Here is a 12,819-nt window from a genome sequence, read left to right as displayed (position 1 = left end):
TTCATTTTTACTGCAAAATTAGTTTGTTCAACAAACACAGGTTTAGAGACTTTTTTCTCATCTTAGCTGTTTACCTAACACAGAGCTCGTCACAGTCCAAATAAGATCTGCTTGATACATCACATGCCAACATTGCTTTCAATTTCATGAGAGAACTGACATAAGACAAGGCCAGCAAATACCTAATATGCATAGTACTGTTCTCTTACTACTTCTCTCATCTCAAAGTGGAAAATCTTCACTGATTCTTTTCTGATAACTGCCTTTCCCACAAATAGCACAGACTTTGCCAGGCAACAACATACAACACACAAAATGCCAACACTAAACACTAACTTGTTCAATTTTTTTCCACTAATAAGAGGTACAAATCCAGTTCATACTTAAATTTCTTGCCCGATTTGGCCTGAGTTCCTCCATTCCATATGTGGTCATTCTCTTCATAGAAGAAAAAAATATCAAGTTTCACATCATCTTCTCCCTGGAAAGAGAGTTCTAAGCTGTCTTCTACCTGCAAGACAAAAATACATACCATATATACTCATAAAAATACAAGGCAACTTATGTCAGCAGGTTTCAGAAAACAATTTTATTTTGGTCAGGTATGTAGAGTGACTCTTATCCTAACTGAAGGAAATAGACTAGTTCTGCAAATGTTTTTTTTTTTTTTCTGTTGATGCCTTGAGAACATTGGAAATTTTCTGTGCCTCTGTGGGACTATATTCTCTCTCCTCCCTTTAGCCCCAAAAACTTCAGCACCATCTCCTTGCCCTTTGCCACAAGCAAAATAATCCTAGTGAATAAACACGATTAGTAGGTGTCTTCATTTTACATACTTCCTCTATGATAAAACACTCACTAGCACCAATAATGATATATCACTTGAACTGTATCTGAATCTTCATATTCCTGTAATTTTGTTTCTTCTCTCTACTATTCTGCAGCTTACATTCTGAAGAAGCTAAACAAAGATCCACACAAGCTAATAGTGAACAAGCCCACTGCCCAGCTCAAACCATCCTTCCCTTTCTGCTAGTTTTACATACAGGACTACAGACAACCTCAGAGCTATCACCAATCCTCCTGTATGATGAGGCCTATCCAATCTTAGAGACTAAATTCTAACTTGATTCTTTAATTTCTCTAGCAGCACTGACACAGATTAGACCCCTTTAAAACTTCTTAAAAGCTTCTGAGGTGGAATTCAGACTCCCCAAAGAGGGCTGAAGCTATTAGAAGAGGTGTTTTCTCACACACTGTCCAAGAGAACACACAAAAATCAACAAGATTATATGTTTAGGTGAAACCCTAATGAGTCAATGTCTGCCAAGGAGACTTCAGATACTCACTTCTACATAAATGGTCTGCAGCTGCACTCAAACTTACAAACCTACAAAAAGACACATGAGGCAAATTGTTCATTATCTATGTACCTTGCCAAATTTGTGCTTCAGTGGTAAACCTGCTTTCTGAAAGGCTGGAATGATATCTGCTTTGTAGTCTCTTATAAAGACTCCCAAATCCACATCTTTACTGTGAGGAATGACATTGCACTGTCTATACCAGCCTAAGGAGGGTGTAAAAAAAAAATGAGAAAAACAAACTATTTAATTCAGGAACAAGAGAAATCTATCAATAGAACAACAGTAACATATAAATGAATTGCCATAAGGTCACCAGGCCGAGATCTTTGAATGAGGCCATAAACAAGACTTCTGACCTTCTCTAGAATGAAATGAACCACATGGAAAAAAACAAGTATTACTGCACTTATAGCCAGCTCTTTCCTACAGAAAGCCAAGAATGTAAGAGAAAACACTAACCCTTTCAAAGACAAAATATGTTTTCTAATCTAAATTCTTTAAAGAAAAAATATTCTTTATCTGGGCCCAGACTTAATCAGCAATGAACAGCTGTGCTTTTAATTTGAAACTATTGTTTTAAATAATATCTGAGATGTCAATCATCTTCCAAGCACCACTGCAACACATTAAGACAAGAAGTAAGACATCCTTTTGTCTGTTTCATTAAAGCCGCTTTTAGTAACTGTTCATTCACAAAATTATATTCCTTAGGACTAAACAAATACAAATTGAATGTGCACACAGATGAGTTTTCAAAACCTATTTCAATAATAAAAGAATCTTCACCAGTGATGATACTACTTCCACCTTCATCAGAATTGAAAACTTGCAGTACCTACTCTAATATGCTGACATTTTATTAAAAGGATGTGTTTTAAAATAAATAAATGTAAACTATATTTTAAGAGTCAGTGATAAGCACCAAATTTCACGGGAAGAAAAATCAGGGGAGATCCAACATGGACAGCATAAATACGTGCCCATCACTGTGTTTCCAAGAAGCATTTCAGTAAATTCCAAGTCACACAGTTTAGGGAACTGCTGATTACTATCTCAGAAGTGATCAGCACAAGACAGATTATTGCTAGCAACATTAAATGCTTCATTGCAAATTTGCTCAGAATGTCCACAGCTCAAGTTTCTAAAGAAAAAGCCTTTTGTCAGGAACAAAATGGCCGATTTCAATACAGCTAATGCCACGTATTACCTTCCAACTTGGTACATTTAGCTGCCACCCTTGGCTAACATCACAAGCAATAGAGGATGACATTGTTAAAATTTCAGATGAGTTTATAAATGCAATATTACACAAATGTTTTACCAAGGCATGTTCCACTGCTCAGCCAGAACTTTACTCCTAACTCATTTAGTGTCAGGGCAGCCAGATGGAGCAAGGATTTTGCTTTTTTTCTGAAGTCCACTGCATCAAGAGAGGCATCATCAGGATACAGCTGGAAGGCAGAGGAAGAGTAAGCAAGGTATTGTCAGAGAGAAAACTTGTCCCTTCATTTTTCAGTGTCCTAAGAAAAAAAAAAACTTAAAAAATTTACTTAACAGCTGGGCAGTATCTGTTTTCACATAAACAGCCCAGTTTTAGAACATGCTCTAGAATGAGAAGTGAAAATTTTAAACTCTAAAACTTCAATCTTCAGTTTTTCCAAACTAGCTGAATTTAAAGTCACAGTAAACAGAATAAGAATATAAGTATTAGACACTGATTCTCAGAACTTGGCAACAACACTGATAAACCCTATTTCTGCACAGGCTGAAGTCAATACCCACAGTCCAGGAGGAAAACAGGAACAGAATCAGTTCGTTCCACCACATTAGCTTATTTGGCGCCACCAAGTGTTACAGCTGAATGTTGACAACTTCTGCCACGTAGTAGAAACGTGAACAGAATATCATGCCCATCTTCCAGCTACAACTGTGGCAAGATCTTCTGTTAACGCAAAGGCAAAACCAACATGGCAGGCTGTGCAAGCATTACCAAATCAAACCCAGGAACAACGCACCACTCAGCTGCCTGACTGATTTCACCAAGAGCTCTTGGGCAAGAAACAGCTGAAATGAATACTTGTCAAAACAAATGCCAGCTGCTTATTTCAATATTAAAGCTCCAGCAAAGTTCAATATACCTTCCGAGGCACATTTTCTCTGCTTGTGGCAATTACCGCCTGGAGGTTTTAGAGCTGAAGTGGAGCATGCTTACAATTTCTGTCCCTTACAGGTGAAGTGACAACGCACCGGTACCCTTAAGTATCGTAACCCTCCTGCTACATGTAAGGGGGAGCTACGGCCCAACAGACTGAACAAGGATGGTCTTACCTTCCCTGAGAAGTCCCTTAGCCAAGACCTCAAATGTCTGAAGAATGGAACCTCTAGGGTCCTCTTTTTTCGCCTTCCATGAAATCAGAGGTGGCTCAAATTCACTGACCAGATTCTGACTTCACAGTCTTACTGTGGTAACTCTTGACCACTTTCTATCTCCACCCTTTTCAAGTCAGGACAAAATGCTCCCCATAATGCAGCAGAAAGTTTTTCTACTGTCTGCTACATCAGGTAGCAATATTCTAAAAATAATGCTCTAAATAGTGGTGAAAACATTGGCTTACATGGTCAAAAAGCAATGGAATAAGGAATATGGAACTGTAGCACATGGTTCAAGAGAATAGAAAATGAAATATTACTCATAACTTAGAGAATTGCCTTAAGGAAAATTTTCAACCACAACGATACACAAGATCTTAGTCTTATTTAGATGAAATCTGTTTAACAGTAACAATGTGTTGAGAACTATGGACATGTTGATTGCCTCTTCAAAGTTTTGGAAAACAGAAAACAATGCGCCCACAAGTAAAAAAGACAGACCATGATTTTCAGTTAAAGTTTTACTATCACATACTAAACTCTGCGGATTGAGTCTCAAGGCTGTATTTAGTTTCATGTATGTGAACAGTCCCATCTAGGTAAAAAACAACCAACTGTTTGTAGGTTTGGGTCAATCAGTAAAAACATACATTATGTCTTAGAGACACTACCTGATTACCACTAACCTGAAAGAAAGCCCGAGCTTCTCTGTACCTACATTCAAGAAATCTAGAGTATGATATCTCCTTTAGAAAACTGGATGGATTTTTTGGAATTTGAACTTCTAAGCCATCAATGGAAACAAGCAGAAGTTCTGGCCTGCAGGGACAGAAAAATTATACATTACCCTACTCGATTCTTTTACAAACCACAAGCCATTTTTTCCTCTAGCTCAGGTTAAAACCGTAATGCATGCTACTGGCAGCGGCTCCTCTGTCCAAATACACCCCAAACTGATTGTAAAAGAAGAGCAACAAGAGCTTCAACAAATTCCCCATACACTTCCAAATTTTATTTAAAAATAAATTCTATGCCTAGAAGTTCATAGTCAGTTTGTCAGATCACCGATTACTTTACTGACTCATGACATGCACCAAATTTGTTCAGAGCTGTTACTCAGTGCATTTCAAAATTCAGGCTATTTATTTAGTTGTCTAAGTATGGGATGCACTTAAGAACCGAATTTTACCCTGTACGTTGAGGCTATTTGCATTTAAAATTTAAAAACTCTTCAGCCTTCACAATGTATGAAATGTGATATTTAACAGCTTACACAGTCGACTTCAAACGTTTGAGCACATAACTGATACAGGTTCTGTGTTTTAAAAGGAAGAAAGAATAGTGTCAATTTTAAGGAAAAAGTTAAACAGATATATTTTGACCTGTGAAATATGTTTGATGTTTTCCTCTGATTTATAGCATACACAAATACCCTACAGAAACCCTGTTCTCAAAGCCTAGTGCTTGGCTTTGAAAATAGTAACAAGATTTGCCATGATCTGTATTTCCTGAAACACTGCTATTGAAAGCACTGCAAGAAAAGGCAGACATTTACAGGAACTTTACCAATGTAATGCAAAGTTTAAGTATAGGACTACGGACATATAACACCACCAATTCAAACATTTATGCAAGAAGGAGTACCGTCAGCACATTAAGAGTATGGGTTAGATGCAATGGTTGGCACATGCCTTTGTCCGTGAAACACTAGGGCCTGAGCAGCGAGGCCCTGAACCAAAGTTGACCTCAAGACGAACCTCACAACCTAACAATATATCTAATATGTACGATATTGATCACCTATGCAATGTATTACCTTATGAATATATGCCAATTTATAAAAGCTTTTGCTGTAACGCTTATAGAGCATTGCTGTAACGCTTGCTTGTAAAATAATAGTTGTGTAACAGTAGCCCCACTCGCCAAAAAGACATACACCTATCTCAAACCAACTAACAGACCTCTACATGACAGAATGTAACAGGGCGGTGACAGGCTTTGTTGAGAGATGCATAATCAAAGATAACCAGATACCTTTACTTCTTCTTAACTTTTTTTTCGGGTTATGGCCAAGCACAGGAAAAGTTAATGTGGGGAAAAAAAAACTAACTACACCAGATGTTTTTCGCAGCTTAAGACATAAAGTTGCTTATTTAACTGTATAAAAGTGGGGACCATTTGCAGAGAAATTTGGAAGCCTCATGTATACAGTGGACACACTGCATAGAGATTTCCCAATTGCTGGGAAGGGTTCTCCAAATCCTCTCTGCAACCGGGCTCCCCAGCGACTGCGGATCTGGATGATGGTAACGTATTAATAGGGCAATTGGTGATGTATCTTTCTAAATCACTATCGCTAACTCTGTAATAACAATTAGGTGTATTACCTTACTTTCTGCTTGCTATAGTAGTTTGCTTATTATTTTGCTGCTTTACCTTATCTTGCTTTAATTCATTTTCACTGTATTATTTTTCTCATTATTTTATCACTTTAAACATAAGTAAAAATAAGTTTACTTTTTTTTTTTTATTTGGTGCCTGTGTCCTTGGTGCTAACCTTGTCGATTGTCAAAACAGTGGGACAAATGTCACCTTCTCTTTATTCAAGTTCTTTAACACTGATTATTTGGACTATTACTGAATGGATTTCTGCTGCTTCCCTTTTTTATTTAATGTATCCTATTCAACTCTCGGATACATATCATTATAGAAAGAACATGAAATATTTACCAGCTAGGACTAAATCTCTTGCCGCTTGTACTTTACTCCTGTAAAATCTCGATAGCACAGATAGCTATCAGCAGACTTCAAACTTTTAAATACATTAATGGTAAACCACTGTCTCTAGCAGAAGACACTCTGGTACATTCAACCTCGGTCATGACTTCTTTGAATTCTCTCCTCTTTCTGCCTGCTTCAATATGGCTATACAGCCACTTCCTCTGAAATGTAGTTCTTAATTTATAAATGGTGGGAAGCTCTTGTTTTCAGGTAAACAGATTGGATTTACCTTCATATCTTAATTTACATGCACTTTGAGGGCTGAACCATACATGAGCTAAATTTTACAACCTGACTTTAGGAAAGACAATAATTTTATATACAGGAGAAAGAAGTTACTTTGGAAGTGACATTATGGTTTTTCCATCCTCTATCTGAAACTCACTTTTCATATGCTCCAGGGTGGCGACCAAAGTGAAGTTTCCGGAAAGGCACAAACTTCCTGTCCATATGTTGCTTGAGTCTCAGGGGGCCATGCCAGAGATAATTACCGCTCCTCTCATAGAAGACCACCAGGTGAATGGCATGAGATGCCAGCTTAAATATGTAGTGCAAGGGAATTTCAATCCCAGACAGGTCATCCATCCCATCCAAGCGGGGGTCCTTGTTCATAATCTTTAGCCACTGGAACCCCATTTTCTCAGCAGTTCTAAAAAAGCCCACCTAACAATGAGAGAGAGGGAAGGACAGAAAGAGAGAGAGAGAAGCTAAAGACTGGAAAAAACAAAATTGAATACTAACTGCTTTTTATAAACTGATATTACTCCCCATTTTCATTTTCTAACCAGACTTAAGCACAAACTACTCAAAAATTTCTAAGACCTTAAAGATCAGGAACCACAAGCAATTCCAAACACTGTATTTCCTTTTCTTAAATTTTGTCCCTCAAATATTCAATAAAACAACAAATAAATGTTGCTTGGACTAGGTTTACTCCTTGCCATAGCACCCTTCTCTGAATCTTCAAACTGTTCTCTAAAGTTATTCTTGTGCCAAACTTGACATTCTTAAGTTCTTGAATAATGGTACCACTAATACAAAAATGATTACTGCAAAATCCTCTTTTATGATATATATAAATATTTGTCTAAATCTCACCAGACGCTGCACTATGTGACAGGCTTTCATATTTCCACAGAAAAAGGGAATGAAATTCTGGCTGATAAGGAAAGAACCAATCAGCATCTGAAGACCCTTTCGATTACCCGCCTTGAGGTGTTTTATACAGGCATATCAGCTTCTCCTCTGGATGCTACAGATACTGTAAATGAGCCACAAAGGAATGCAGAGATGTTTTTATATTAGCGTGCTGCCATACAACCTTATTCTCAGTTTCCTCAATTCCTTTACAGCTATGGGTAAAACAACTGTCTGATCAGATCCAGAGTGCCACCACCCTTGAGTGGGACTCCTTCAGTAAAATAGTCATAGACCATTTTAATGTCTCCTGTGTTTTCTGAAGAAAAAAAAACCACACAAACAAATAAAAAGAAGATGAAAAAGCTGTTTGTTACTGGTATCTTCAGCCTGTACAAATTAATCTGTTTCCAGATTACACCTAATTGATTAAATAATCTTGGATTCCATCTTGTCTTTCATCACATGCTACACCTCTATTTTTAACACACCTATTTAAAAATCTCAGGGTATCAAAGAAAAGCACAGATACCAATACACTAATTGACAAAATAAAATGGTGTTAAGTACAAAGATATACTAAACCAAATGTAAACCAGAAGACTATGATAATCTTTCCAGTCTTGTCACATCAATACTTGCATTTCCTCCTTGATGGACCCGCCAAACTCAAAGCATATTACGACTGTACCTACATTAACAGGCTCAAGATTTTCCTTCTTCCTAATGGACGACTTTATTTTTTCTTTTTGGCGTGGCTTCTTACTACAAGTGCCTACAAATATTGCAGACAACTTCTAAAAACTTTGTTATCTATAAATGACTTTTACTTTAAAAAAAAAGTTTCCTCTACCTTTACAAGATTTCCACACAATTAATTCAGAGGTCTTAATACAAACATGAAAGCATTATGTCACAAAATCATACAACAGATGAATGCACTATAATACACAAATGTCAAGTGAAGAAAAGGCACTTACTTCATGTTTCCACGTTTTGTCCAGTAGTGCAAATGTTGTAAAGTCTCTTGGAGCGCAGAAGTACTTGCATTCTGGACTAGGACCATCAGGAGAACTTCTGATCTGTTCAATGTCTTTATCAACCAGTCCCAGAATCAAAGGATCGATCAAATACACTGGTATATTGTGACTGGATATTAAGTCTAGGAACTTCCTAACCACATGCTGTTCAACAGTGGATAAAATTAGAGGTTAGAAGCACCATCTTCAAGCACACAAAGATTAATAGATTAAATCTCTTTGACAGAAGAAAATAAAAACCACACTGACAGAAGGAAATCTTATCTCTCCATAGATTTTCTGAGCATGCACTTTACTTCCACAGCCATTTGTGGAAATGAAAATTTTCTCTGTCAGAAGAAGAGGCTGCCCTCAGGCTTTCCAGGTCTCTAAGACTAGAGGAAAAATCCTTCAGCTTCAATTAGAATTTTCCACAAGTTAAAGCACTCCAACTCTAGAGTGCTAGACTTAAGAACAGACTCTAGGCTAAACTCTTGAATAAACTAGAGCTTACAGGATGAGACATGATGCATGTGTGGGTGCTGAGGGAACTCACTGATGTAATTCTAAGGCTGCTCTGCAACATCTTGAAAGGCCATGGTGGTCACGAACTGTTCCTCAAGTCTGAGAAAAGGCAAATCTCATGTCAATTTCAAAAAGGAGGATCTGGGAAACTGTGGCCACCTTTGTCTCAGTGCACAGGAAGCTTCTGCAGTAAAAGCTCCTGCAAAGTCTCATCCAAGCACACAAAGGACAAGAATGTGATTGGAAAAGCCAGCCAAAGGCAAACGGCATGTAATCACAGCAACTGCCTTTGAAGAAGCCTGTGGACAAGGTGAGAACAATGGACACTGTTCACACCTTGACTTCAGCAAGGCTTCTGACCCACTCCCAAACGGTATCCCCAAACCTCAGGCATGATGCCTGCTGTATGTATACAGAGGGTGATTCAGTGAGAGAGTCAGAAGTGAGTGTCACCCAGTCTTTGGATACTAGCATACCCAAGGCACTCAACCATGCCAACACTGCATAAGAGGTTAAAAGCTATGGCAAGAAGGCCTTGTGCCTGGTGAGAGGATTTATTAACTTGACTCAGTGGAGAATTTTGATCAAGTACATTTTAATGTCCATGGCATACAGAAGATTTACAGAAATCATAGCCACACTGCTATTAAAAATGTATGTAACTGTAACAGATAAATTTAATGATGTAAAGTACCATTCTAATGAGAAAAAACTATTTGCTTATAACAGCACTGCCAGGCTGTATGTCTGTCACATCTCAAGGTTTCTAGAAGAGGTGTGGTAAGAGAAAACAATGGCCTACTGCCCAAGCTACCTGTCCCGCAAGTTGACCCTGGCTTTCTAACTGAAGCTCTAACCATCCTCCTGTCCATCTGCTGAGTCTGTTCAACAAGACTCCACAGGCTAAACTCCAACTCTGACATGGGGCTTTGGCTTCAGAGAGATGTAAAAACGTGGATTAACAATCACAATTTAGGCAGGAGTACTACATGTGCTGTACAGGCCATCCTCTTAATGATTTCAGCTATGTGGAGCTGAAAAGTTAAGTGACGTGCCAGCATTATTTCTATAACTAAAACAAGCAGATCAGGCTGATGAACAGGAAGCAAGTCTGTGCAAAAATATCTCCTCTTTTTTCCTCTATCACTTCTCTGGGGAAACAGATGCTTTCAGCTGAAACTTACATAGCCAGTAGAAAGAGATGGTGATGATGTCAAGCAGCTAAGAGAAACACATTCAAATAAGAGTGTTTTGGACTCATCATGCAGGGACCCTGAAGAAAGCTTGGAGTGCAACAGGTCCCTGGCAGGACCATGGAGCATTCTGCTTTGTTACTAACGATCCTGTAAGATCAAGTTAAAAGCTTAATGAGAACTCTGTCCACAGTCTGGCAGATTGGAAACTCCCTGTGACCAAGTCATCTAACACCTAGTAGGTAGTTTCAAGGGGTGCCACCTCCAAGCACAGTGAGATGTTCCTGGTGCAAGCAAGCAGTCAGTCTGCACTACTCCCAAACACAGCTCTTAATCAGACTACCTTCCTTCCTTCACAATAGAAATAAGGCATTTAAATGGCTATTTTGCTAAACAGCAACATTCTCATATTGCATCCAAAGTGAAAGGCAGCCAGCTCCCAGCACACTATTCTCTTTAACCATCTGTGCTGTCTTCCCGCTGGGAGATCTGTTAACAAAAGACATCTGAAAAGTGTTTCCAAACAAATGCTAACCACAAATATTATAATGGAGCTTCTGATTCCCTGAGACAAACATGATGTTGTGGTTGCACTCAATCTTGCAAACCTGAAGGACGACACAAAAAAGAATATCCCATTTCAAGTATCTAACAGTACTCCTAACACTTCTCCTGAACACTGGAATACAGCAACTGGTGAATGCTAAAAAGTAAGTTTCCTGCTTGTGAAGAACTTTATGTGACCCAGCGTAAGCAAGGTCACATAAAACACAAAACACTGAGCAGCAGGTTAAACAACTGCAGTGAGCAAAAAGATATTCTGGACTTGAGACCTACAGCCAATTCTTTTACCGTGCTACTATCAAACAAGCTGCACGTCAAGTCAGCCGATCTTTCCAATATTCAGTCCAAAGGAACACAGAAGCCTATACCAGAAAGAACAAGTTTACCTTCTTAAAATATTAACAGCACTACAAAGGACCGCACAGGAAAAGGCTGCTAACCTGTAACGGTTTCTCAACTCCTTTTTAAACTGATGTTTTGGAACGCTTCATAACTTTACTCAGGGATGAAAGTATCTCTCAGTCCTTAATACTAGAAAATTCCCAGTGAAGAGGAAAGAAAACTGGACGCTGAGTCAGCAATTCTGTGTGAGTTCTCTGAGACTTGCAGAAGAACCATAGGAACCAATGACATTGTACATACCCATCTAGTGCTGTCTTGCCCTGACTGGCTTCCTCTGATTTTTGAAAAAACAGCTCCATTCTATGAAAACCAAAGAAGGGGAGGGGGAAGACAGAAAGAAAAGAAAAAAAAGTAAGTTTCATTTGAATCCCTGCTTAGGATTTCTTAACAGGATGTTTAGGAGCATTTATCCAGTTAGCCTTTTAGAATTATGGCTGCGGTTACACCTCTGGACACTCAACTACAGTACTGAATGTGAAATCGTAAACTACTGCTCTGGCTTAGTGTATGTAGAAGGACAACACAAGCCTTGGGGACTTACAGACACACAAAGATTGTGTGATCAGGCCTCAAGGTTTCTAAGTCAATATGCCAGTAGGTGTAAAATGGGAAGATGACAAACACAAACACTGTTAGACAAATACCACTGGGGAAAAGACAGCAAGACAATACCTCATTTTTCAGCTATAATCCTAGAGAATTAAATTTGATAGAGAGTATATTCATATCACAAAGCCAAGATGGCAAGTGGCTCAGCTTTTAGCTTTTCAAAAGTATGAAGAATTTCTCATTCACAGACTTGTTTTTTACAATCAAAAACTACAACAAAGAAGTCAAAGGTTGTGTTACCACCTAGCACTTATGCTGCCTGCATTTATTAAGAATGTCCTCACCAAAATAAAACTCAGGAAATGATACCTATGCAGTAAAATGAAGGAGTTCCTTTGTTGAATCTGGATTGCAACCATAAACTACAAAGCCATCAAAAAAATAGAGTATTTCAGTCATAGTAACATTTGCATCTTTTTCCGTTACAGAAAACAACACTCAGCTAAACATTCCACGGGTGGTATAAAAGCAGGATTTAATATTCAACTTCTAAAAAATTATGAACACTGAATGAACTGAATGAATTGAAGACAACTGTGGAGAAAGACAGGTTTTATTTTAAATACACCACTGTTGAAACACCTGCAACCAATAAACGCTGCCTTCCTTGTTTCTTCAGAAAAGACCCAAGATGGCACTTGGTTTGACTTCACTATCCACAAAAGTCACTTAACAGCAGTAGAAAGGCTTGTGAAGACAAAAAGTCTTGGTGGCTCAAACCTGCAGCTCAGAACACCAACGGCATCGCATTTTAGGAATAATGGGATGCCTCTGGCTGACATAACAGCTTGAATATCAGGCTGACAACTGAAATCTGATCATACCCCTGCCATCAGAAACTCTCTTGGGCTACCC

The 12,819-nt window shown here is 38.4% G+C and overlaps 1 protein-coding gene across 1 annotated transcript in view; it reads right to left on the bottom strand.

The window, feature by feature from the left end:
• Positions 1-340: 340 nt before the first annotated feature.
• Positions 341-12,819, bottom strand: part of FKTN (fukutin) — a 12,776-nt gene continuing 297 nt past the window's right edge. Inside the window, exons 2-8 of the mRNA XM_010077495.1 lie at positions 11,596-11,655; positions 8,633-8,836; positions 6,901-7,178; positions 4,421-4,553; positions 2,686-2,815; positions 1,434-1,567; positions 341-511 (exon numbers count right to left, since the gene is read on the bottom strand). Of these exons, the coding sequence (XP_010075797.1) occupies positions 341-511; positions 1,434-1,567; positions 2,686-2,815; positions 4,421-4,553; positions 6,901-7,178; positions 8,633-8,836; positions 11,596-11,655 (1,110 nt within the window). The remainder of the gene's footprint in view (positions 512-1,433; positions 1,568-2,685; positions 2,816-4,420; positions 4,554-6,900; positions 7,179-8,632; positions 8,837-11,595; positions 11,656-12,819) is intronic.

The sequence above is a fragment of the Pterocles gutturalis genome, unplaced genomic scaffold, assembly GCF_000699245.1.
Source record: "Pterocles gutturalis isolate BGI_N339 unplaced genomic scaffold, ASM69924v1 scaffold50343, whole genome shotgun sequence".
Lineage (NCBI taxonomy): Eukaryota > Metazoa > Chordata > Aves > Pterocliformes > Pteroclidae > Pterocles > Pterocles gutturalis.
This window is presented reverse-complemented; position numbering and strand designations above follow the sequence as displayed.